At 39.3% G+C, this 23,937-nt stretch overlaps 1 protein-coding gene and 1 long non-coding RNA gene across 2 annotated transcripts; one reads left to right on the forward strand and one right to left on the reverse strand.

Moving 5' to 3' along the window:
- Nucleotides 1–6,091: 6,091 nt before the first annotated feature.
- LOC139712794 (uncharacterized) lies at nucleotides 6,092–10,452 on the reverse strand. The gene is made up of 5 exons (XR_011709598.1): nucleotides 10,382–10,452; nucleotides 8,329–8,472; nucleotides 7,619–7,725; nucleotides 7,053–7,201; nucleotides 6,092–6,108 (listed from the first exon to the last, which is right to left on the reverse strand). It is a non-coding gene; the product is annotated as an uncharacterized lncRNA (long non-coding RNA).
- A 9,284-nt stretch (nucleotides 10,453–19,736) lies between these two features.
- Nucleotides 19,737–23,745, forward strand: LOC139712810 (sedoheptulokinase-like). Its single transcript, XM_071624602.1, has 3 exons — nucleotides 19,737–20,389; nucleotides 21,452–21,636; nucleotides 23,150–23,745. Exons 1-3 carry the CDS (start codon nucleotides 19,737–19,739, stop codon nucleotides 23,743–23,745), a joined length of 1,434 nt encoding a protein of 477 aa, XP_071480703.1.
- The last annotated feature ends 192 nt before the right edge of the window (nucleotides 23,746–23,937 follow it).

The raw sequence follows: 23,937 nt of genomic DNA on the forward strand, positions 1-23,937 counted from the left end.
TAATCTGCGGGATAGGTCGTGTCTATCTGTCTTCTGAATCGTCAGTATTTCTATGTGCTCCAGATTATCGTTTCGATCAAACTGTCGCTAGACTCCACACTGGAAATGAAAACTAAACATTATGGCACATGGAAATCGATTGTGCAAACCCGGTGAACGCGCCAGTATGGGCTATCAAGCGCTTCTCGACAAAATGCAGATGTTGTCTCATGTGAACAATACCAATCAAATCTTATCCCAAGTACGAGAGGATCCAGACTAATGGGGTGTTATGGTAAAGACGGCTGTCATGGGTGGCTCCATCGTTTCTATGTCAATTACGCTTGATGAGAACAAACTTAGGAAGACAGTAATCATGCGTTTCTTTTGACTGTAAGTGCCGCTATCTACGTTTTATGTGTAATGGCTAAATAGTTACAGATTTTACTTTTTGATCAGGATTAACCTTTATTGTGTGCTAAACATGCTCGCAGGACCTTTCGGGTGGATAATCTATTCTTATAGTCTCATAACATAAACAAAAGAAACAAACACATCCTTTTAGTTTATGCTGTTATTGATGATACTTTGGAATAATGTTTTACCTATACCCAAAAACATTCATGCCACTGCCAGTTGACGTTTCAACTTCTAACCTCAAGTATAATACCTTGATTTGGTTAGTAGAGGGTCCCATATATCATGTACATAACATGGAAAAGTTGTTCTTGGTAAGTGCAAATTTGCTTTGGTTGATTCGTGTTCTAGAAGGGTTTGAAGTGAATTTAGCTTGGTTGAATCTTTGGCAACCTTGGGAATTTTTTTCTCATTATTTTGTCCAGTTAGCATAATCGTGCAAATAGCATATTTTGTTCCACATAACACCTGAAAATATGGACAAATCGAATAGTACAGGATTTTCTAAAACGAGGAATCAATTTGTGACATTACTTGCATATTTTTAGATAATGTGAGTGTCTTGAATTGCATAATCAGCATAATGAGTTAATTTGCATAATTTTACGTACAATAGTTCAGTAGATTGTATCTTATTGCCTTATCCTTTGTATTATACATGACCAAGAAAAGTGGCTAAGTAAAAGATTGTTCGTTTGTTTGTTTGTTGGTGTTGTTGGTGTTGTTTTGTGTTCTAGATGGGTATTGAACTAAATTAAGCTTGGTTGGCATCTTGATAGCTTTGGGTAATTGTCTTTATCAGTCTAAGTAGCACATTTACCTTATTAGCGTAAGGGTTATGTTAGATATTCCTGATTTCAATCCAGGAAGCCTAAAACACAGATAATACGACTCTTCCAGTGTTTCCGTGACGAGGAATCTATTTTTAACACCAGTTTTCAAATGATGCAAGTGTCTTAATGTCATGGTAAGCAACTAAGCATAATTATGAGAGACTCCGAGTTACATAATTATTTATGACAGTCCAGTACAACTGTAGATGGTACCAGATACCATGTATAGGGCCTATATATGACCTAGAAAAGTTTTATATAGGCCTACAAGGTTTTGTGTTGGTACGTGTTTTAAATTGGTATTGGAATAGATTAAGCCTGGTCGCACCTTGGCAAACTAAAGGGCAATCACTATTCTCCTATATTTAGCATAAAGACAGCCATTAGCATGGTATAATGCTAATGTTATATATAATTAGCATGATGCAGATTAAATGATACATGAGGTATTTGCATCATTTGAAAATGGAAACTGGTGTGATAAATGGATTCCTCGCTTTAGAAAACCCTTGAAAATTCATAATATCAGTGTGTTCAATCTTCCCCATGGATAAAAATAAATTGTTTCTGCATGGTACAAATCATATTTGTGAGGTCCCGGCCTTAGACGTCTCTGAGACGTCGCGGCGATGTCTCCGCGGCTTCTGGGTACATCATTACTGATTGCCACCTTGTTTGGAAACGTCTCTGAAGTCGCCGTGGAGTCGCCTTCTTGGTGAGAGCGCATTTTTTTTTTTTTTTTTTTTTTTTGTCTTTCGCGAAAATCGTTGTGAAGTATCCTGCAGTGATGGGGTACGCCCTTTTGATTTATCTCTTATTCTTTCTCATTATCTTCCAGTTTCGCTTTCCCTTTCTTTTTCTTAGCATTACCTGCGAACGTGTCTATTATTGTTTTGTTTGGTAATACACGATAGTTTATTAAAACTATTTTTTCTCTGTATATCTATAATGAGGCCCAAAACATTATAAGCTTTGCTTTTGGGGGCCCTCCTGTTGTGGTAATTTGATTTCCTTTGTTCTTTCTCATGTGCAAAGTTATATCCATGATAAATGATAAAGAAAATTATATGTTTTATAAAGTGATTTGTATTTTGCAGAAACAATTAACGAAATGAAATTGATTTGCAATACTGTACGCACGCTATAATTACATGATAATGTTAATTAGGCTCACTTATAAAAAGTACAAAGGTTATAATAGTAGGCCAGCCAAGACGATTTTTTTTACTTTGGACGGCAAAATTTGTTAATGCTAAGTTTTCCAGCTGAAAGTCTTGCAAAAATACTCAAGTTTAGCGTACGGCCGGATGTCACGCGCGTTTTTGCCGAAAAATGTCTTTTTTAGCACAAAATTTGAAAGAATGTAAAAAATCACGATTTTTATTTTACCGAAATAAGTAATGGTTGATAAGTACCTTTCAAACTAGAAATGTGTTATCTTCCATTTCAAGTTTAGAACCTGACTAATATGCATTTGAATGTAGAATTTTTACACGCACATATATGGCGCAATGAAACATAAAAACTTGATTTACTCAAAATTGTACTTTGTAAAATCTACCAATATTTCAAAGTTTTTTTAAACTACCTAAATCAATCTATTCAAAAGTTTTTATTATTCCGAAATATAATATATATTCTGATATCTTATGCAGCAAAGAAATTACAAGATAAGGCGAAAGATAACTCGTTTTATGTTATCCTAAATGGGACGATGTATTTTTACCGGACGCGCATTTTGAATGAAAAATCGAATGTATAGCGTAAGCCCATATATATTGTACATGGTATAGTGCGTGTAGGTATTTATCTTACATAATTGGCGAAGTCAATGGACAGGTTGGATAGCTGACTGCAAAACCCTTTGTGGCACCTTGATATGACTGAAATGTGCTTCTTCCCCACCCCCCCCCCCCCACCCCCAAAAAATAAATAAAATCAGTAGTGTTGTTACCATGGCAACTGATCATCATTAGGTCACTCCCTGAAAATTTCAAATATTCATAATTGTAAAACGTACGAGTGTTGAAACATTTTGTGTGTGTGTGAAAAATGTGTCAATCTAACTAATCTATGTTTAACAATGAAACCTAAGAGTTATATAAAATTGTTTACTATGTTCGGAAATGGTTGTCATGGAAACCGTGATAACAAATCACATGTTACTGGGAAAAATTACGATACCAAATCTCCCATCCTGCATACTCACCCCTTCCCCCGAGAATGCTTTGGAATTCGTAATGCTATATAGTTTGCATTCTCAGGCCCTGAAACGGAGCCCTGCAAGGGATAGGCACGAAATCACTTTTACTTTTGTAATGTTCTAAGGCGAGGTGTTTGCATTTTATTTTAATATATTCTCCCGCAGAAGACTTATACTAAATGTTTCTTTTATGATGGTTGATTGTTGACATGAACGTTGTTTGGAACGCACACTTAGTCGGCGACATAAAAATGTTATTATGTATCCCGGATTTGTGTGAAAAAGTAAGGCAAATATCACCCTCAAAAGAGAAAATAAGAAGCGAAAAGGAAGTAGAAGTGAAATGCGTACAATGCAATAACAGCTTTATTTCCCCTTCCCATCATTAAGTCGGTTATATCATCGAGTCTATATTGCAGATTATATTAATCCTTGGCCAAGTTCTATGTCCTTGGAGCAGACATGTAACAACTTGTTTGTTTGCAATTCGATTTTTTTTCTATATTATCACAAATTTGTGAAAAAAAAAAATCATTTCAGTTATCACCAACACTCTAAATTCCCAGTCAACCAACAAAACGTACTACACAATGTGCACACGCCCGCAACCACCGTCTCAAACAGCGTTCACGAATGAAATACAGTAAACAGTAAACGAGGCAATTTCTCTTTTTTAAAGCAATGATTTGCCATTAGCGTACATTTACTAGAATAGCAGCACTTGACATCTATGTTGCTGGTTACCAAAATGCTGATTAGAATACCATACACAGTAAGAACATGCTTGAATCCTGCAAAATATATATAATTATTTCTCTTCAACAGTATTTCGTTTTGAAAGGTAAAGAACCTCAGTCTCCATTTGTGGACATCTAAAAACAAACAAAAAAATCCATCTGAAAGCAATCTTCTTAAATGATTAAAAGCTTTAGAAAAGAATGAGTCCTCAGTGAAAATGTCTTTCATGAACAAATCTCTGTGATATACATCAAAAGAGTTTGAAAAACAATACAAATTGCGCTGACTACATTAACTGCATTGACAGCCTCAATTTTTTTTTAATGTGACATATACTATAATGTGTCCAGCATCACAAACGTTACACCAGTTAGAAAAACAAAATGTTCTCTTTAAGCAATATTTCAATATCTCTATCTTTTTAAAAATTTGTGGTTACATATCCTAGCTAATTATGACTGTACGCTGTTGCATTGAACTTTCGTCAATGTACAACTAAATTAGAATGGTGACTGCCAAATTTTTAAAAATCTACTTTTAGTCTGATATTATTTTTGTGTTCTGCAGACCAGTGTGATAAGGTATCTGTACTGAATACTCGTCTCTCAATGAAGAAAAAAAAATTACCTCTCCAAAATGCATGGTACCGGTATTTCCCTCTAATACTTTCCCTCATTCCAAGTACCAGAATACATTGCTGGGGCCCTGAATAGCTAACATATATTATAGTATTACCAACATCATGACAATTATGGCACATGTGAAAGAAAACCTGGCAAAACATACATCTTGACCAGTACATTTTCTTTTCACTACTTCTTGTACTTGGCGTTTGGATTGAAACATTTTACTTATGTTCGTTCCTTTAAGCTACATACTATTCTTTTATATCTTAAACTAGAAAAGAAAAAACATGCTCTATGCTATTTCCCTTCAGATTCACCAACTGTTACTTTGTGAAATTTTCTCTTTTTAAGCACTTCAACGTGCAGTTTTTTTTTTCTGACTAACATGTCACACATTTTCCTCCATCTGATGAAGAAAGGCAAAGTTCACTTCCCTTTTGTTGCCCCCCCCCCCCCATAAAAACAAAAACAAAAGACATTCCAATCTGACAGGATTAAAATGTTGGCGTTTGGGCTTCAAAGGAAATAACAGGATCAATTTCCATGAACTACTAGTATGCGGCTTGTAACTGTGAGTCTCAAAGGCATGGTATAGTTTTGGTTGAGATGGAGATTCAGACTTTAACTTTTTGCAAGCAAATAAAAACAACTTATGAAATATGAAAGAGCATCAAATTCTTAGAGTAATTTGAAGTTTGTTTGATTAAAGTTCTTGGTTTTGAAACGGCCGAGAAATTTTTTTAAAAAGTGACACAGAATGATAATAATTAGAAGTGGGTGCCACCTTTATTAGGACCTCTTTGTTTTTGTACATCTCAGCCTTTTCAAAACCAATTTTTAACAAATAAATTTGGAATTCCTCTTGGTATTGTTTACTCTTTAATATTTCGTAACAGGGTTCTCATTATTTTACAAAATCTCCATATCAGCCCCCATCTCAACCAAAAGTAGGCCATCCCTCATCCCTTTAATGCTGCCATCAAAATTGGAAGTAGATCTACATCAAATCATATTGTAAATGCTCTTTGCCAAGTAGTGTTGTGCACATTTTGATATCAGGTCTTGTTTTACTTCATCACTAAGGGAAAAAAAGAAAAAAAAGATTAGAAAAGAAGCATTTAATCTGGATTAGTAGAAATGTCTAATATATACACATGTCTTTTATATATTCAACTTCTATAATAGTTCTGAAAGCACATTGTGATTATATTTGAGAAGTTTAGATGGATGCATTCCACATGCAAGTTCAGGTTCTGATGACATCCTTCATACGGAATCTGGATGCGGACCGGATAGCCTGGCAGGGTTGTTTCTGGAGAGAGACAGAGAGAGAGAGAGAGAGAAAGAATGGTGTATCTGTCTTTACTTGATGAGGAAAGTGACATGGGCATTTTAATCTTTGGTGAAGACACAGTGACATATAGGCTAATAAAGACATACGGTTACTTGATTTCCTCTATATGTAGTGTTTCCTTGAAACTGTAAAGTATATTATTTTATACAGTAGATCCTAATTGTAGCAATTTAACCGTGAGTACACGATGAAATATAAAATGTAGGAAACTTTCATGATCCAAATATCCAATTCTTTCCATTAAGCTTTTTATTCCATTCAGAAGAATTTCAAGGTAGTGCTTGCCTGATACTGCAACTGGATACATTCAACACTTTCGTGCATATAATGTCCCTGTGACCTTTCACATCAATACCCTCATAACTAATCAAAGTCAAATTGCTTAGAGGTTATGGTAACTTTGCCATCCGAAGGTAAATATAATGTCATGGTAGCAATGCTCTACAGTCAATAAAAATCAGGGTTTCCCTGTAATTTACAATCAGCAGCAAAATCACAATAATAACTAAAATGCTACTTGTACAAGGCTCAGCAGGTAATCATCTCTTCTGTATAAAACCAAAGTTGAAGATGATCTGCTGAGTAAATGTTAAGTTATTGCAAGATGAGAATAGGACAGATGTGCGTGTGAATGATGACTGCAACAACATAAAAACTCCTGCAACCATCTTTGACAGAGGCTAAAAAAAAATAATAATCAGCGTTAATTCATGTAAATCTTCGTTGTTGGAGTGATTGACTACATGCATATGCAGTACTGCATTCATTTAGCAAAACATGCGTTAATTTTCTGCCCAATGAACGATCGACAGTAAAAAATTTGGTCAAGATGTCAAAGGCTTGACAAAATATTCCAACATATTTGGGGTTTACATTTTACATGTACATGTATTATTGCTTACCTCCCACATTTCCTTTCGAAATAGAGTGCAGGATGCACAGATTAGAGGTTGGTAGTCAGGACATCTCTCTCTTTCTTTTTTCTCTCTCTCTCTCTTGTCCGTAGTTGGCTGTGGTTTGCAGGGTCCATTTTGTCCACTTTGTGCTAATTCTGGTCGAAAATACAATTAACAAAAACTTAAATAAGTTATCATTTTTATGAGTGAAACAGGATAATCATACTGCAACATAAACAAACACATTCATCATGAATTAGAATTAATCATCACGATCTCATGAATCCCTTAGTATGAGATTTTGGATCTTCAGGTCACTGTCAACATTAATTTGTCTTACATGTAATACATTAATCATGTCATTGTTATTATCATCTTTGATGCTCTAAAGCCATATCTTACTGAAAATGAATTATGTAGGATGGAAGTCATCTTGACACCTGTAATTCCTGTACACAAATATTTGATTGTATCATGCTCTCATTTGTATGTGGATTAGGATATGATTTCCTTGCATAAATCGATTTGTATTCATGAGATGATATTCCTAATTTCAAATCGATGACACTTACTTCTGAGCTGGAAAGGGCATTCACATCGCAGTCAAGACATCTTTCTATCTCCCCCTCACTCTAGTGGATGTGATCTCAAACTCAGCATGTCCATTTGTTGGTGACACCTTGATAAAAATAAAGAACAATACATCACAGCATATCACCCTTACGTCATACTTAACGCAACATAATAACAATGGAAAGTTAATTGATCTGTGACTACAGACGTATTTTCATTTGTGCACACATTAAACACTTGTGCCAATTGACATGGTTGAGAAATTTTTCATTACATATAATATCTTACTTGATTACATTTATGTTTGATTTTTATATGATCTCATCTTCAGTAGATAGAATACCGTTCTTTCATATGATCCTCTACAATAGAACATGCAATGAATTTACAAGAAAACAAGAATACACATCCGATCATAGATTTGCTCCCCTTATTATATAAATGGAGATACACGTGTATAAGATTATTCTCCTCTCTTTGTTTGCAAAGTATTTGTACACTGCATTGTAATGCAACTGTCAAAGCGAAAACATGCTTGTTACAATTTATTCAAATGGAATAGGAATATTTGATACTCAATGTATTTAGATTTGGCATTATTTTCAACTGGGCACTGAAGTGATACATTTGATAATCAAACACTTAGTAAGTTAGTATTTAAAAGATATTTCAAATTAGACCGCTATTTAAGACATTTACCGTTTCTTACCTTCTGGTTGTTCTGCAATTTGTTGCAGGTAGAAAGAGCTCAGTCTTTACAATTAGATTTTGGCAAGTCAGAATAGGCATATGTCTCTCTCTTTGGTGAAGTTTGAAGACAAGACTCAGTCTGTCCACTTGTTGGTACATCTAGCTGAAAACAGAAATCAACATGACTCAAATAATTTTTTTTTCATCTTTAAAGCAGAGCATTATAAGCTAATAGTGAACAAAAAATAAAATCAATTTGAAATTTAATTGTTTTGAAAAGGCATCTTGACATTGACATAATTTTCTTTGTTTCCCATGCAAATCAATTATAACTAAAAATATATCTCTTTCATTTACAAAGATGATTTTTTTTTTTAGCTTTTTAAAAAGTTAAAAAAGAAGAAGATATTTAGGTTTCAGTGAGTCGGTATAAATGATCCATTAAAAATGTAATATTTACATTTTTTCAAATGAACCTTTATTCTTTGAGACATTAACATAACAACTTGGTACTTATGAGTAAAGACATTTCTAAATAGTTTCTCTTTGACTAGATCTATTTGTAAACTAGAAGAGTACATGTAAATGATTCACAGATTAGGAGAGGTTGGCAGTCAGGACTGAACACTTTCTCTCTCTCTCTCTCTCTCTCTTTCAGGCATATTCGAATGGCAAGATCACTTGGTTGTAGACTCGCTTTTATATAAAACACCTAGGCCTAAATCCTAGACTCTTTTTCTGAACCCACAGGTCTACAAATACCAGAAAGAGTGGAATCAACCTTAGACCTCTGCTCTAGAGACTAATATTAGCCTAGATAATTCACGTTAGAGCTAATGTTAGGATCTTCTAATGTTAGATCTAACATGAACTTTTTGATCAAAGTTAGCCTACATATATAGTATAATTATTATGCATAGATTTTAGAACCTCTAGATGCCTAAACTTAGGTCTAGCTAGGCCTAGTAAGCTGGGTCTTTACAACAAAACTGCCTAGATATGAGTAGTAGATTACTAGAAACCTCTAACGTTAGGTAGAATCAGTGGCCCAGATCTTGACTAAGGTTAGACCTAGATCCTAATTCCAGACGCCAGCTATTTATGCTTCAGACCCCGGCCCTAGATTTTATATTGTAGGTCTAGTATATTACTATTAGACTCTAAACGTTGGTAGATCTACATCTACATCTTCTGTATAGTCTACAGCCCCTTGCCCTGGACCTGGCTCTAGCCCTACAAATAGAAATACATCTAACCAGCGCAGTAACGTTAGTAGTAGTGGACCTGTACTGTCCACGTTATACAACTGCTAATGTGCTAACGTTAGGTGTTAAGTTCATTGTGATTATACTACTAGTGTCATAGGGCCTAGCCCGATTAAATTGTTTTGGCATAATAACAGGCGTAGCCGTACATTCTAGCACTAACACTAACATTCGTCGTTAGAGTAACACTACCCCTACTAGCTAGAATGTCTAACACTAACGTTAGTATTAACAGTTAGAGAGAGTGTATATACCGTTAGATAGATTAGACCTAACAGTAGACGAGGATTCAGTCCAACTGCATGTGATGAGGCCATAAATTACAAACCTAGATCGAACTAACAAGACACCTAAATCTAGACGTAGACCTAATGTTTGTTAGGCCTCTTTTCGCACCGTGTCAAGACGTGCTTTACGGAATAATCGCTGTTCCACTAACAAACACCGCCGGCACGGTCGGGTGGCGGCCCGGGGGTTGGTAGGCATGCCCGCGCCCACGGGATCGGTGCGAAATACAGTAATTAAAGACATCGGCCTAACGTAGTTAGCGCTTGAACCTTGATATTAACCAAGTCTCAGATCAAAGTTGTATATCTAACTAATAGATCAAAACAGATTTTTAAGTTCCGTTATGCAGTGCAATAAGGAACTATGTATTTATTTACTAAGTTAAATACAGACAGAATAAACTGACCAGAAAGAATATAAATTATTAGTGGAAAAGTGAGCAAAGAAAATGGGATTCCATCGGGATGGAATCCCATTTTCTTTGCTCACTTTTCCACTAATATTTACTAAGTTACTTACATTCGAAGGAAATAGTCCCTTTTCCAGTCACCACGTTTCCAACTCAACGACCGAAACATGCAGCTCTCGCGCGAGAGATTTTACCTGTATGTAGCTAGATCGTAGGGGTAGTGCGTGGTAGACGTACGCACACGTATTAAGTATTTGCGCGCACACAAGCTGCGCGGGGCTACTGGAAAATGCTCGGAAAATGCATTTTCTGAGTTCCTGCAAGTTCAGAGTTTTGATTAAAAGTGTTGTAAGCCGGCTCAATGATGACGCTGACAGTCTCCAGTTGGCGTTGCATAGATTTTATTTGGAAACCAAAACAGCCCCTATTAAGGGTAAACAAACATAAATAATTGTCAAACTTTACAATTATTTATAACAGTGACTATTTCACAAATGAAATGATTTCAACCAGTCTCTCACTTTGCAATAAATATAAATTTCATATATCATTAGCTCAATATTTTGATTTCATACAATAATTCACGTTTAACAGCAATTCCAGTTTGACTTAGTAAAGAAGTAGTAGTAGTAGAAGAAAAAGGAGAAGGAGAAGAAGAAGAAGAATCATAATAATATTATATCGAAAGGGTTTTACTCACCAGTCTGTCGATATATAATGATTACGTTACCAGTAAACTCCGGGGTTCCCGCAGCTATCGTGTACGTAGTGCTTGTATCACAAAATATGTACCGAGGCGCTCACAAGAAGTATATACATCTAAATGTCTCTGAAGTAGATATAAAAATGAATTGAATCTGCGTCTCTGTGTCCTTGTGTATTCTTATTAAAAATAAAAGTTGCGTTGTGCCCATGCCAACGACGCCAACCGCACACAGCTGCGTCATTGGCATGGTCACAACGCGCCCTAATTTAACGCACTGACGCAACAATAGCGCATTGTCCCGTTTACCACAAACTTCCCCGCGATTATATAACACAACCCATGTGTTATATAATCTCGATCACGTCATATCATTTTCATATCATACATAATAATACATAACAAAAAAAATTCCCCGCTCCTAATGTCAAGTCATTAGAGCAATTCCATATAGAGCAGAACAGTGAATGATTACAAAAATAATATATTCCAGAAAAGTGTGTGTTCCCCGCTTTTCCGGCCAAATATATACAAACGAGGGAATACAACAAAATTCAGCTTATAAGAAGTCTGCCAAAAGCTGCAACTTTGGAACCTCTTACAAATTAATAGTATCTAAATCATTAACACTTAACACTCATATTTGGATACTTTGTACAAAAGTGAGGTCAAATTTGTCAGAATAAACAAAACATACGCAAGTGCCATATAAGTTCCGTGCCAAAAGAATAATACATCAATATATTACAATTTTCTTCAGTTCGACTTACAATGTAAAGCTCAGTCATTCTACATTGTCAGTTATATACAGATTCTCCGAGAAAATGATGCATAAAAGCCCAGAATGACGTCAACCATGCCTTAACAGAACAACATAACATGTTCTGCGTCGTATATAAAACCATGTATCAATGTCTATGTGAGTAATTCGAATTTATATCGAAACACAATATACAGAGTCTAATATACATGCCTATCATAAATAATTTCATGAAAACTATTGTATAATGGCAACTACAGCTATGTTTACATCTATGTGTCTTATACATCAAACTTCGGCATATTATACACACATGGTATAATATATGCAAACAAAAATGATAAAGTATACATCGACGGCAGTGAGACTGCAATCCAAATCCGAAATTCCAAGTTATGAATAATACATTCATGTATATTGATGATATATATTATATTCATATAACCACCACCTTCCCCGCTATTTTCATTACACGACTCGTGTAATGTAAAAATCTCATAACTGAAATTTAACTCCGATGACTGCTAACTTAGAAAATAAAATATACAGTCACAAAATATAGCCCACAATAACCAACAAAAATGATAATGTGGACATACAGCCACTTCATTCATAACATAGCTATATACACGAATTCATTGTGTGATCTCCTTATGAAGGCTGCACTGATCTGGGGAGATGGAATGGGTTTCTGTGTTTACCCTTGGTGGATCTATTTGATCTGCGCAAGGGAATAGTTTGATCATTTCCATTTTGGGTTATCCAGTACCATAGGTCATGAGTGTCAGAAGTATCATCACTACTTCCCTCTCCACAAGCTTCTACAGTGACATCTCCCTCGTATGTTGACATTGCTTCATTCTCTTCAATTTGGGGTAGTCCTTCTCTTGGATCCTCAATGAGTAATTTTCTGTTCACCCATTTTGTAGGTCCACCAAGTAAGGGTCGAATAGCGTACACGTCTTGGTGTGCATTAACGTCCATTACTATGAAAGGAGATCGATGGAATTTGTCTTCAAATTTATGTCGGCCATCAAAGGCGCATCGTTTGAGTAATACTCTGGAACCGACTGTCAGTGATTTACTGATTGTTTGGACATTATTCCTCTCTTTCTGCCTTTGTTGTGATTGTTCGATGTGCTTCTTTGCACACTCGTGGGCACATTTCAGAGCTTTAGCCTGCTGAGCTACGAAGTCTTCATCCCAAGTAAGTTCTACATTAGACAGGAGTTGGTCCAGGGGGGTGTATGGTTCTCTACCAAAGAGGAGCTTGTATGGCGACATCCCAGTAACTCGATGCGGTGTACTGTTGTACAGAAACACTATGTTACTGATGAGTTCAGGCCATTTTCTTCGATGGGAAGGAGCAAGAGACCTAATCATGGTACACAATGTTCGGTTGAACCGTTCTGTCTGTCCGTTTCCTTCAGGATGATATGGGGATGTTCGTGACTTTTCAATGTTGTACAGATGACACAGCTCTCGAATCAAAGAACTTTCAAAGTTCTTTCCTTGGTCGGAATGTATTCGGAGAGGAACGCCATAGTGCACGAACCATGTTTCATGAAGTACACGAGCTACCACTGGTGCTGTCTGATTCCTGCAAGGTACCGCCTGGGCGTATTTCGTGAAGGCATCTGTCATAACAAGTACATCTTCATAGCCCCCTTTACCTCGGTCTAGTTTCAGGAAATCAATGGCAAGTAGTTCCATTGGTTGGAAAGCAATGAGATGTCTCCTGGGAGTGTGAACCGCTGGGGTTGGTGTTTTCGTCACCGCACATGAGAAACACTTCTTTACAAAGGCTTTCACATCTTGCTGTAATGCAGGCCAGAAGCATCTTGTCTTGAGTATACCTGTGGTTCGATTGACTCCTTGATGTCCCCACTGGTCATGTGCATGTTCCAACATCTTCGAACGCAGACACTTTGGGATAAGTAGCTGTCTGTAAGGACCTGTATCTTGATCTGTCACTTGACGATACAGTACTCCTTGGTGTGCAGTTAGCTTGTGGAACTGTTTCAACCATCCCTTTACTTCTGTGGATGGGGATGGTATTGCGTCACCTGGTTTCCAACCAGTCTCCCAGCATTTCCAAACAATTCCAAGGCACTCATCCTCTCTCTGCATAGTAGCTAACTGTTCATGTGTGTATGAGGGAAACACGGCCGAAGGAGTTGAGGGGGGTTCGATTGGTGCATCATCTAGGCCATTGATCTGGAGTTCAGCGGGAAGGATGCTACAATTCACTACAGCTCCTATAGATGCTTTGACCTCATCGTCATTCGCTGGACATCGACTTAACGCATCTGCACAGGTGTTGAGTCGACCTGGTTTGTACTGAATCCGGATATTGAATGGTGCTAATTGTGCTACCCATCTCTGTTCAGTTGCTCCAAGTTGTGCGGTCTGTAAGTGTACCAAGGGATTGTTATCAGTCAAGACTGTGCACTTAGCGTATTGAAGATATCCTTTGAACTTTTCTGTCACTGCCCACTTCAGTGCTAGGAGTTCAATCTTGAAGCTTGAAAAGTCAGGATACCTCCGTTCTGCACCGCGTAAACCTCTGCTAGCGTATGCGACTGGATGCAACTTTCCATCCTCGTCGGATTGTAAGAGGCATGCTCCGAGTCCTTTGAGTGACGCATCCACTTCTACAAAGAACTCCTTGTCGAACTTTGGGTACACAAGTACAGGTGGGGAAGACAACGCGTCTTTCAGGGCTTGAAAGGAACGTTCGGCTTCATCTGTCCATTGGAAAGTGGTAGCCAGCGGTGCCTCACCAAGGTCAGGAGCTTGCCTTTTGTTGATTTTACGTCGAGATGTCTGTTTCCCCACACACTGATGAAGTGGTGCTGCTATCTCTGCAAAACGAGGTACAAATCGCCTGTAATATGAAGCAAGTCCTAGAAATGAACTAAGCTCGTTACTTGACTTTGGTGTTGGCCAACTCTTGACACGTGCGATTTTGTCAGGATTAGCTGCTATGCCGTCAGCACTCACTATGTGGCCAAGGTGTTCAACTTCTGACTGGAGCAACTTGCACTTCTTTCCCTTCAGCTTGAGCCCGTGTTTGATCAAACGCTGGAATACTTCATTCAGTGTGGCAACATGTTCTTCTAGTGTCTTGGAGAACACCAAAACATCATCCAAATACAAGATTAATCGTTGTAGATTCATGTCACCAAATATCTGTTCCATGACGCGTTGGAATGTTCCTGGACTGTTACACAATCCTTGTGGGAGGCGTAGAAACTCGTAGAGTCCCCACGGGACACGGAAAGCTGTGAAAGGGATTGACTCTTCTTTCATTGCCAGCTGGAAGTAACCATGTGATAAGTCCATGGATGTGAAATACTTGGCTCCTGACATGGCTTCCAGACTCTCTTCAATCTTGGGGAGGGGAAATGAGTCCTTGATCGTGATGGCATTCAGTTGTCTATAGTCAATACATAATCTGAGTGCTCCTGTTTTCTTCCGTACTAGCACGACCGGGCTAGCATATGGACTGGCTGATGGGCGAATTATTTTCCTGTCCAGTAGATCTTGTAAGAGGGTTTTTACCTCTTCCATCTGGTGAGGATGTATTCTCCTATATGGCAGTCTGATATTCTTACCATCAGTTACCTTGATTTCATGCGGTATCAGATCGCAGTATCCCAAGTCATAGTCATCAGAAGAAAAAGCTTCTCTATTGTTATGCAACATTTCCGCCACCATACATGCTTCATCATACTTCAATGAATCCAGACAGACTCCATCTGGCAAATCTATAGTCGAACCATCAGCAAATGCAAACTTCCCCGCATGGCTTTCCTTTCCCTCACCAGGTGTAGGTGGCAAATTTTTGTCTCTTCCATGTTCAAAGACAACTTCTTCTGAAGTATCACGTGATTCCATGTCATTTTCCACAAAGACTTCGGATACATTTACTTCAATAGTCTCATCGTTTAAACGAGTGATTACCTCTTCTTTTGCATCAAGTTCTATGGCGGTTGACAGGATGGTATGTGGCTCAAGTATTACCTCATTTTCCTCATTGTTAACTACCAGTATGTCCATTGGCAGTTTTCCCGATACACATCCTTCGACAGTCTGTAGAGATGGATGCTTACAGTGTTCCGAAGATCCCACCAACCACAATTTATCCGGTTCAACTTCCGAGTTACTACGAAGACAGCATCGCAGGGTCCTAATTGACATGGGAGGAATAACCTCTAGTGTTTCTCCAGTAACAACATCCATCCTTTTTGTTCCATTTTGAGTCCCTCTTTTATTCTTCTGTGGCATCATCAGGCTCTGAGTGGTTATGCTCAAATCGTCATCTCTGTCTTCTTTACCAAGAAGTACTCGAAGAGCGTTACATCCTAATAAAATAGGATAATCTTCCTGTCTTGTTCCGGTTATGATCTGTTGATCTACAATGAGAAATCCAACCATGGCTTTATGTTCTCCAACTTTCACCGGGGCCTTGACGTATCCTTCAACTGGAATTCCACGTCCTTCCACGCCAATAATCTTAACGGAGGACTCTAACTTTCCAATTGGTCCTAACGTCTCCAGCCTCGACTGATAGATCTGCATTGGAATAAGGGAAGCCTCTGCGCCTGTGTCCAGTATGCAACCAATACTTACATCACCTATCTCCGCCACTGTCCTTGGACTTGGAGATATCAACAATTCTTGTAAAGTATTGGGCCTGTGTTCATCTTGGCGACTCAAATCAATGTTCCCTGTATCAACATGTACATTGTTCATATTTGCCATGGGCCTTGCGTCAGCACTCTCTGTCGTTTTGCCCGCAACGACAGAGAAATCTAGTTTCCCGAAGTATATCTTGCACCCGGAGCAGAAGACCCTGATTCTGACTGATTTGCCATTTCAGGACACGAACTCTTGTAGTGGCCAGTCTGTTTACACTTATAACAGACCACCTCAGACAATGGTTTGCGTCTTGGTCTGTTTGACTTCAAGCCTTGTACCATAGAGCGGAGTCCCGACATTTCATCTCTCATGTGGGTAACTTCTTGGATAAGATGTCGTTGCTGGTCTAACACGTCAGACAACTTTGGAAGCGATGAAACGGCACATTCCTCGACGACTGTCTCTCTTACACGAACTCGTCTGGCTTCCGGTTCCTGTCTTTCTTGGAAAAGGAGCAGAGCCTCTCTTCTCATGTCATCGAAGGTCGCTCTCTCGTTCGCAAGGTATATTCGACGGAGTTCTCGCCTCACCCACACCTCTTTTGCTCCTTGAACGAATTGTTCACAGAGAGATTTATCTCTCAGCTGTTTGAGCGCAACTGATTCTTCCTGCGTTACCGCTGCGTTCTCCATCCTCGAGTACAGCTTCTTGAGTGCGCGACTGAAATCTGCCAACGTTTCCGCTTCCTGTTGTGTACGACTATGAAAGATAGTACTGAGGGAGTGTGAGCTTTCCTGATGGCCGAAACACAACCGCAGAGCCTCTTTCATCTCCTTGATTTTCCCTTTTGCGCTTTCCGGCAGACATGCGATCTCCTCTTTTGCCGCGCCAGTCAAATGATCGACGAATACTTTCGCTTTCTCCCCTTCACTTAAGCCCAAACCACTCGTTGCGTCATCAAATTCCTCTAGCCATTCATTGAGAGAGATATCACCGTTTCTTTGTGGGTTCCCCTTGAATTTTGCCAAACGACCAGGTGGCAGAATACCCCCGAAACCCATGGCTCTCTTAAAAACTCGAGCCATCATCTCCACATTAGCAGAACTAGTGTCACCTTCACCTTGACTCATGATTTCTACTTGTTATAGAGAAAACACAACTGCAGTGCTATGGATATACGTTATTCACAAAAATTTACCAGAACGTGCCTTGGCAACCATAAATATATGATAAGCAGTACGGTACATTGACACTAAATCAAAAACAGCCGAAATGATCTAAAATATTACACGTACTTAAATACTGGCAGTATCATACGATGGCGTAATCAAAATAAATAGTCGACAAAGTCCACGGCACAGTTCTTACTTCCGTACACGTCGATTCTCATGCAGTCAGTCAATCAGTCGACTCGGCGAAGAAGTAGCGTTGACTTCTGACTCCTCGGAACGTAATCTCCCGTCAGACTCGAGGCTGTCATCCCTCAGGGTTCCTCGGCTCCTCAACTAGATGAAGTGGATCACTCCGTCAGGCTGTCATCAGATCCCACTCCTGACACCATTTGTTGTAAGCCGGCTCAATGATGACGCTGACAGTCTCCAGTTGGCGTTGCATAGATTTTATTTGGAAACCAAAACAGCCCCTATTAAGGGTAAACAAACATAAATAATTGTCAAACTTTACAATTATTTATAACAGTGACTATTTCACAAATGAAATGATTTCAACCAGTCTCTCACTTTGCAATAAATATAAATTTCATATATCATTAGCTCAATATTTTGATTTCATACAATAATTCACGTTTAACAGCAATTCCAGTTTGACTTAGTAAAGAAGTAGTAGTAGTAGAAGAAAAAGGAGAAGGAGAAGAAGAAGAAGAATCATAATAATATTATATCGAAAGGGTTTTACTCACCAGTCTGTCGATATATAATGATTACGTTACCAGTAAACTCCGGGGTTCCCGCAGCTATCGTGTACGTAGTGCTTGTATCACAAAATATGTACCGAGACGCTCACAAGAAGTATATACATCTAAATGTCTCTGAAGTAGATATAAAAATGAATTGAATCTGCGTCTCTGTGTCCTTGTGTATTCTTATTAAAAATAAAAGTTGCGTTGTGCCCATGCCAACGACGCCAACCGCACACAGCTGCGTCATTGGCATGGTCACAACGCGCCCTAATTTAACGCACTGACGCAACAATAGCGCATTGTCCCGTTTACCACAAACGTAAAGATTTCTTCAAGAAAACTAGAAATAATATTGACACATTCAATTAAAGAAGCACTTGTAGTTTTATAAAACATTAAAGTACTTTTGGAAGATCATCTAATTAGCTTGGAAAAGCAAACTTTGCAGAACGTTAAGTAATCTGTGAATATTATTTCGAGAAAACAACACCCAAACATTTGAGAGCCCCATATATGGCTGTACAAAATGACTTATTAAAATGCTAAGGAAACACATTTAAATTGCAATTTCATTAAAAGGGACAATTGAAACTCATGATCTTTCAAATATCAATTGAATGCAAGCAAAAAATAAAAATCGTGATTTTTGACATGCTTCTGAATTTTGTGCTAACAATGACATTTTTCGGCAAAAACGCGCGTGACATCCGGCCGTACGCTATTCCTTAGTATTTTTGCAAGACTTTCAGTATGAGAACGGAGCATTAACAAAAAATGCCGTCGAATCCTTATCTAGAGCCTTTTTTGAGGTTTGGCTGGTCTACTATAAGGGTGCTAAGGCGGCAACCAAGGTACGTAAGTCTATATAATTCAATAAAACAAATGAAAAAAAAAAGATAACCTTGTACCTTAGCAACTTTTCCGTGCCTGGAAAAATTATATATTTTATATACGTATATACAGTGGAATTGCTCTACAGCAACTATTTAGCCTTTAGAGACTATAAACTTCAGTTAAAGTGAACATGCGTTTATTGTGACTGTGTATCTATGTTATTACAAAGTGCAGTCTTCCTGCTCATGATGAATGAAGATTATCGCAAATATGGAAATATGAAGCCAACATACTGAAGTACAAGGAGTTTTCAAAAACAGAGCATAAGGCCTACATGCCTATGCGAGGTACCGGTACGGTCATGTACAGCTGTAATTCGCTTGTCAGGTTTGCACTATTCATTATCTGGAAGAGGATTATCCAGCTTCGACAAACGTATTTCCATTGATGTAGTCACGCTTCAGCTATTTCTCCGCCCCCTTTGTACGACGTTTTTCCGTCTGCTATGAATCTCACTTGTAACTTCACTTTCTAGAAATAATTCTAATGTAGTATCACCATTTTTTCATTTTTATTCAGGTAAAGCTTAAAGCGTGACAGGAAATTATGGCACAAGCTTGTTTGGACACAGCACTCGGAATTGATTTGGGAACGACGTCAGTCAAAGTTTCGTTGGTAGATCTTCACTCGCGGAACGTCCTGTACGTGACTTCCCGAGCCACAGCCGCCCGAGTGGCCGGCGTGGAAGACCCGCCAAAGGCCGATGAACAGGACGTGCGAAAGATCATTGGCACTGTCGCCGCATGTCTCGTGAATTTACGAGAACTCTGGATCGCCAACAACGTCTCTCATAAAATCCGTAGGATAGGAGTGACGGGACAAATGCATGGAGTTGTTTTGTGGAAGTCGGGGCTTAAAATAGATGATTTCCTTTCTCCATCTGACAGTGAAAGTTATAGCGGCAGTCTTGGCGTCAGTCATCTTTTCACCTGGCAAGATGGTCGATGCTCCCCCGAATTTCTCGCCAGTCTTCCTCCCCCGGATTCCCACCTCAAGCTGTCCACTGGCCACGGGTGTGCCACCTTATTTTGGCTGCAGAGACATAGGCCAGAATTCTTGCGAGAGTTTAACTGTGCAGGAACTGTCATGGATCTGTTTGTAACCCTTCTGTGTGACCTGAATTCTACCGTCATGTCGGTCCAGAATGCAGCCAGCTGGGGCTTTTTCAGCTGTACCAAAGGGTCCTGGAATACAGACGTGTATGCAGAAAAGTTCCTTTACTCTAAACTAAATATGTATAAGTGCCCTCTCACATGCGTTCTTTATACTGATAATGATGATAACCTACACAAAACCAAACAAATGACAGAATAAGTTTAATAGTGATACACTAGGTCACTGCTTTAAAAAGGAAGAGAAAAATTACCAATGCCAAGGCCCCTTTACTTAGCTCTTGTGATCAAGGGTACAATATGAAGTGCAGGCAAACAAATCAATGTGGTAATTATTTATAATTGGGCCACCTACCATATCAGCTTATCCGGCCGGCCGGCAATGAGACAAGCCTGCAATTACTGGAGCTGGTACAACGTCCTTAGATCTTTTCCATCATCCTATGAACTTGGATTACCCTGTACAATTAGATGTATCTTGTATGATTTGAAGTGCTCTAGAGTGTGTGATCTTTAATGTGACATGTAGCTGATTATCACTCAAAGGGGAAAGATGTTTTCAAACTTTTATTGTTTCTTGCTTGTGAACTGTCATGCACACTTCTCTGTGGTACAACAGAATGAAATTGAGCACTCGAACCATAACCAGACTCGCAGACATATCAGAGAGAGTGCACGACATGTAAGCAAATTCTGATTTGTCTGTTGATAGTCTCTGCTCTCTGTGCAGGAAAAACCAAACAATCCAAAATAGTTATAATTGTTATCTTGTGAAAGGAGAGGAAAATAATAGGAAAAAGAAATTCAAAAGAATACTGTCTAGAAAAATATACCTCTGTCACTCGAAAGCATTTATTGAAATAAGCACCATTTTTTTTTAAACAGGTGTGGATCAAGGAATTCCTCAAAGGGGAGGGGAGGCACACCCCCTCCCCCCATTTTTTCTTTATATTTCTTTCGTTTTAACAAAAAATAAAGAAGGGCCATGAGCCTGGTGCACCCCCCCCCCCCCCGATCCGCCACTGTTTTATCTCTCGAATGACTTCTTTTTCAGTGAAAACATAACAGCACTGGTCCCACTGTTGTATTTTCTGTCATTTTTTGATATATATATTGTATGTAAATGTGTCATGGTTTATCTTCAATTAGTCTAGCTGAAGCTGGATTTCCTACTCATCTCCTGCCAACTGTCAAGACTCCAGGGACTGTTGCAGGGAAGACCAAGGAGACAAAATGTTTTGGAGGCGTTCTACCGGAAGGGGTGGCTGTTGGAGTGGGTTTGGGGGACCTCCCATGTAACATGATACCCATCTTGGAATCTTCCGATTGTGGGGGTAGGAATCACTTACATGTATTTGCATCATTTGATAAAGATGTAATCATATGTCTTGGATAAAATTCAAAGTGGCTGCAATTGTCATGGAGTGTTTTCACTGGCATCATGCTTTTAAACCCACTGAAAAGACCATTGCCTCTGCATTAGAGACTCTTGACCAAATACGGAAAGGTTTGGAATGGAACAATGGTTCAATTTCTTATGAGCTAGTTCATGAAACTCTTTCTTCCTGGTAAGTGATGGTGGGAGATTTGTTTGAGCGTGTGTGTGTGTGTGTGTATTCTAATATCTATTAGACTAATAGATCCTCATTATTACCTCCGCCAAGGGGGGAGGTTATGTTTTCGTTACCGTTGGTTAGTTTGTTACCTCCGCCAAGGGGGAGGTTATGTTTTCGTTACCGTTGGTTTGTTAGTTAGTTAGTTTGTCCGTGTGCAAAATAACTCAAAAAGTAGTCAACGGATTGGGATGAAACTTGCAGGAAAGGTTGAGAATGACACAAGTACCAAACGATTAACTTTTGGTAGTGATCTGAGAATTCTGGGGGAATTTATGAAGGATTTTTGATTTTTTAGCAGGTAGGGGCAATGAACTTGCGAGTTCAGGCTGCGCGCATTTGAGGTTTGCATGCGCGCACTAAAGTGCGTGCTCTAGTTTCTGTTAGGGCGAGGTGCAGCTGAGGATTTATGACGCAACAAAGGCTGCTATATTGGGATTCGGGCAACTCTGCACACAATGCAGTACGTATGGGTGGAAATAATAGAACAAGATCAGTGGTGGAAATGAGCTGCATGCTTGGCGGAGGTCTGCGCTCTCAGAGTGCTTTTCTAGAAATGGTTCGTTCGTTTGTCCGTGTGCAAAATATTAAACTCAAAAAGTAGTTAACGGATTTGAATGAAACTTGCAGGAAAGGTTTAGAATGACACAAGTAACAAACGATTAACTTTTGGCAGTGATCTGAGAATTTGGGGGGAATTTATGAAGAATTTTTGATATTTTGGCAGGTAGGGTCAATGAACTTGGGAGTTCAGGCTGCGCGTATTTGAGGTTTCATGCGCGCACTAAAGTGCGTACTCTAGTTTCTGCCAGGGCGAGGCGCACGGTGCAGCTGATGGTTTATGACGTAACAAAGGCTTCTATATTGGGAAATTGGGTGGCTTTCAGCGCACAATGCAGTAGGGAAATCTCTGATCTTTGTGGAAGAACAAGATCAGTGCGGGTGGAAATGGGCTGCATGCTTTGCGGAGGTTTGCGCTCCCAGAGTGCTTCTCTAGTTTTGGTCATGTAATTTTAGTGTATTAAACTTCTTACAAGGAAATAGTTCCTTTGACGGAATGTAAGTATGAAGCTGTAATCATTGATTATTTCACTTTTGTTTCCATAAGAGATATTTTGTGTGAATAAGAACTCTGGCCCTTGTCTGCAGAATGTTGTAAGGTTCTCTGTATCATATCATTGCTTACAAAATATACATAAGAACAGTTGTGCACATTTCTGATCACCCCATCCAGCCCTCAGCATAAGCACCTCAGCACAAGTTGTCACCACCACTCCACCGAGCTTCACACCTCCACCGTCGGACCCCACATCCCCCGTGGAATACTTCCCCTACTTCGGTGGCACATACCTTGCAGTGGCTGCTGCCCTCACAGGTGGGAATGTGCTGGCGTGGTTGGTTGAGACCATACAGCGATGGCTTCAGAGCACCGGCCTTGGTGTCTCTGCAGAGAAAGACAAACTCTTTGAACGACTGATTGAGCTTGGTTTGCAGTGCGGAGACACCTCTCTGGAGATCTCGCCGATATTGGGTGGAGAGCGCCACCAGCCCGACCGTCGGGGAACGGCGGGGAACATCTGCTTCGACAATGTCTCGCTGGGGAGCGTGTTTAGGGCCACGTGCCGAGGAGTTGCACGGAACTTGAGCGAGATGGCTCCCCCGGATACAATAAGGGAAAAGGGAGTTGTGAGGATGGTTGGGTGTGGCAGCGCATTGCTGAGGAATCCGGTCCTGAAGGAGGAGGTGGAGGCAACGTTTGAAGGCTTGTCTTTTGTCTACAGTGACAGAGGGGATGCCTCAATTGGGGCAGCTCTGGCTGAACTTGATTGACTTGTGGAACTTGCCAAACTGAATGCCGTTAACTCCGTCTATGGTGTACTGAGTTGCCACCTTTCAGCCTTTCTATTTACTGTTTGCAATATGTATCTCGCAATGTTAGAGCTGAGGCCACTGAAATAAATATACTTTGTACAAGAATACAACTTCAGCCCCTTTTCCCAATGAGCATTTTCCTCAAATTTT

Source organism: Diadema antillarum, unplaced genomic scaffold (genome assembly GCF_040938485.1).
Source record: "Diadema antillarum isolate AM-2024a unplaced genomic scaffold, OU_Dant_1.0 seq00001860_RagTag, whole genome shotgun sequence".
Lineage (NCBI taxonomy): Eukaryota > Metazoa > Echinodermata > Echinoidea > Diadematoida > Diadematidae > Diadema > Diadema antillarum.

What these genes read in the sequence shown, in the direction of transcription:
- LOC139712810 (XM_071624602.1), top strand. Translation starts at nt 19,737, where the DNA reads ATGGCACAAGCTTGTTTGGACACAGCACTCGGAATTGATTTGGGAACG. An exon ending in GGGTCCTGGAATACAGACGT is followed by an intron (nt 20,390 to 21,451) that starts GTATGCAGAAAA and finishes ATCTTCAATTAG; the next exon opens with TCTAGCTGAAGCTGGATTTC. An exon ending in GGAATCTTCCGATTGTGGGG is followed by an intron (nt 21,637 to 23,149) that starts GTAGGAATCACT and finishes CACCCCATCCAG; the next exon opens with CCCTCAGCATAAGCACCTCA.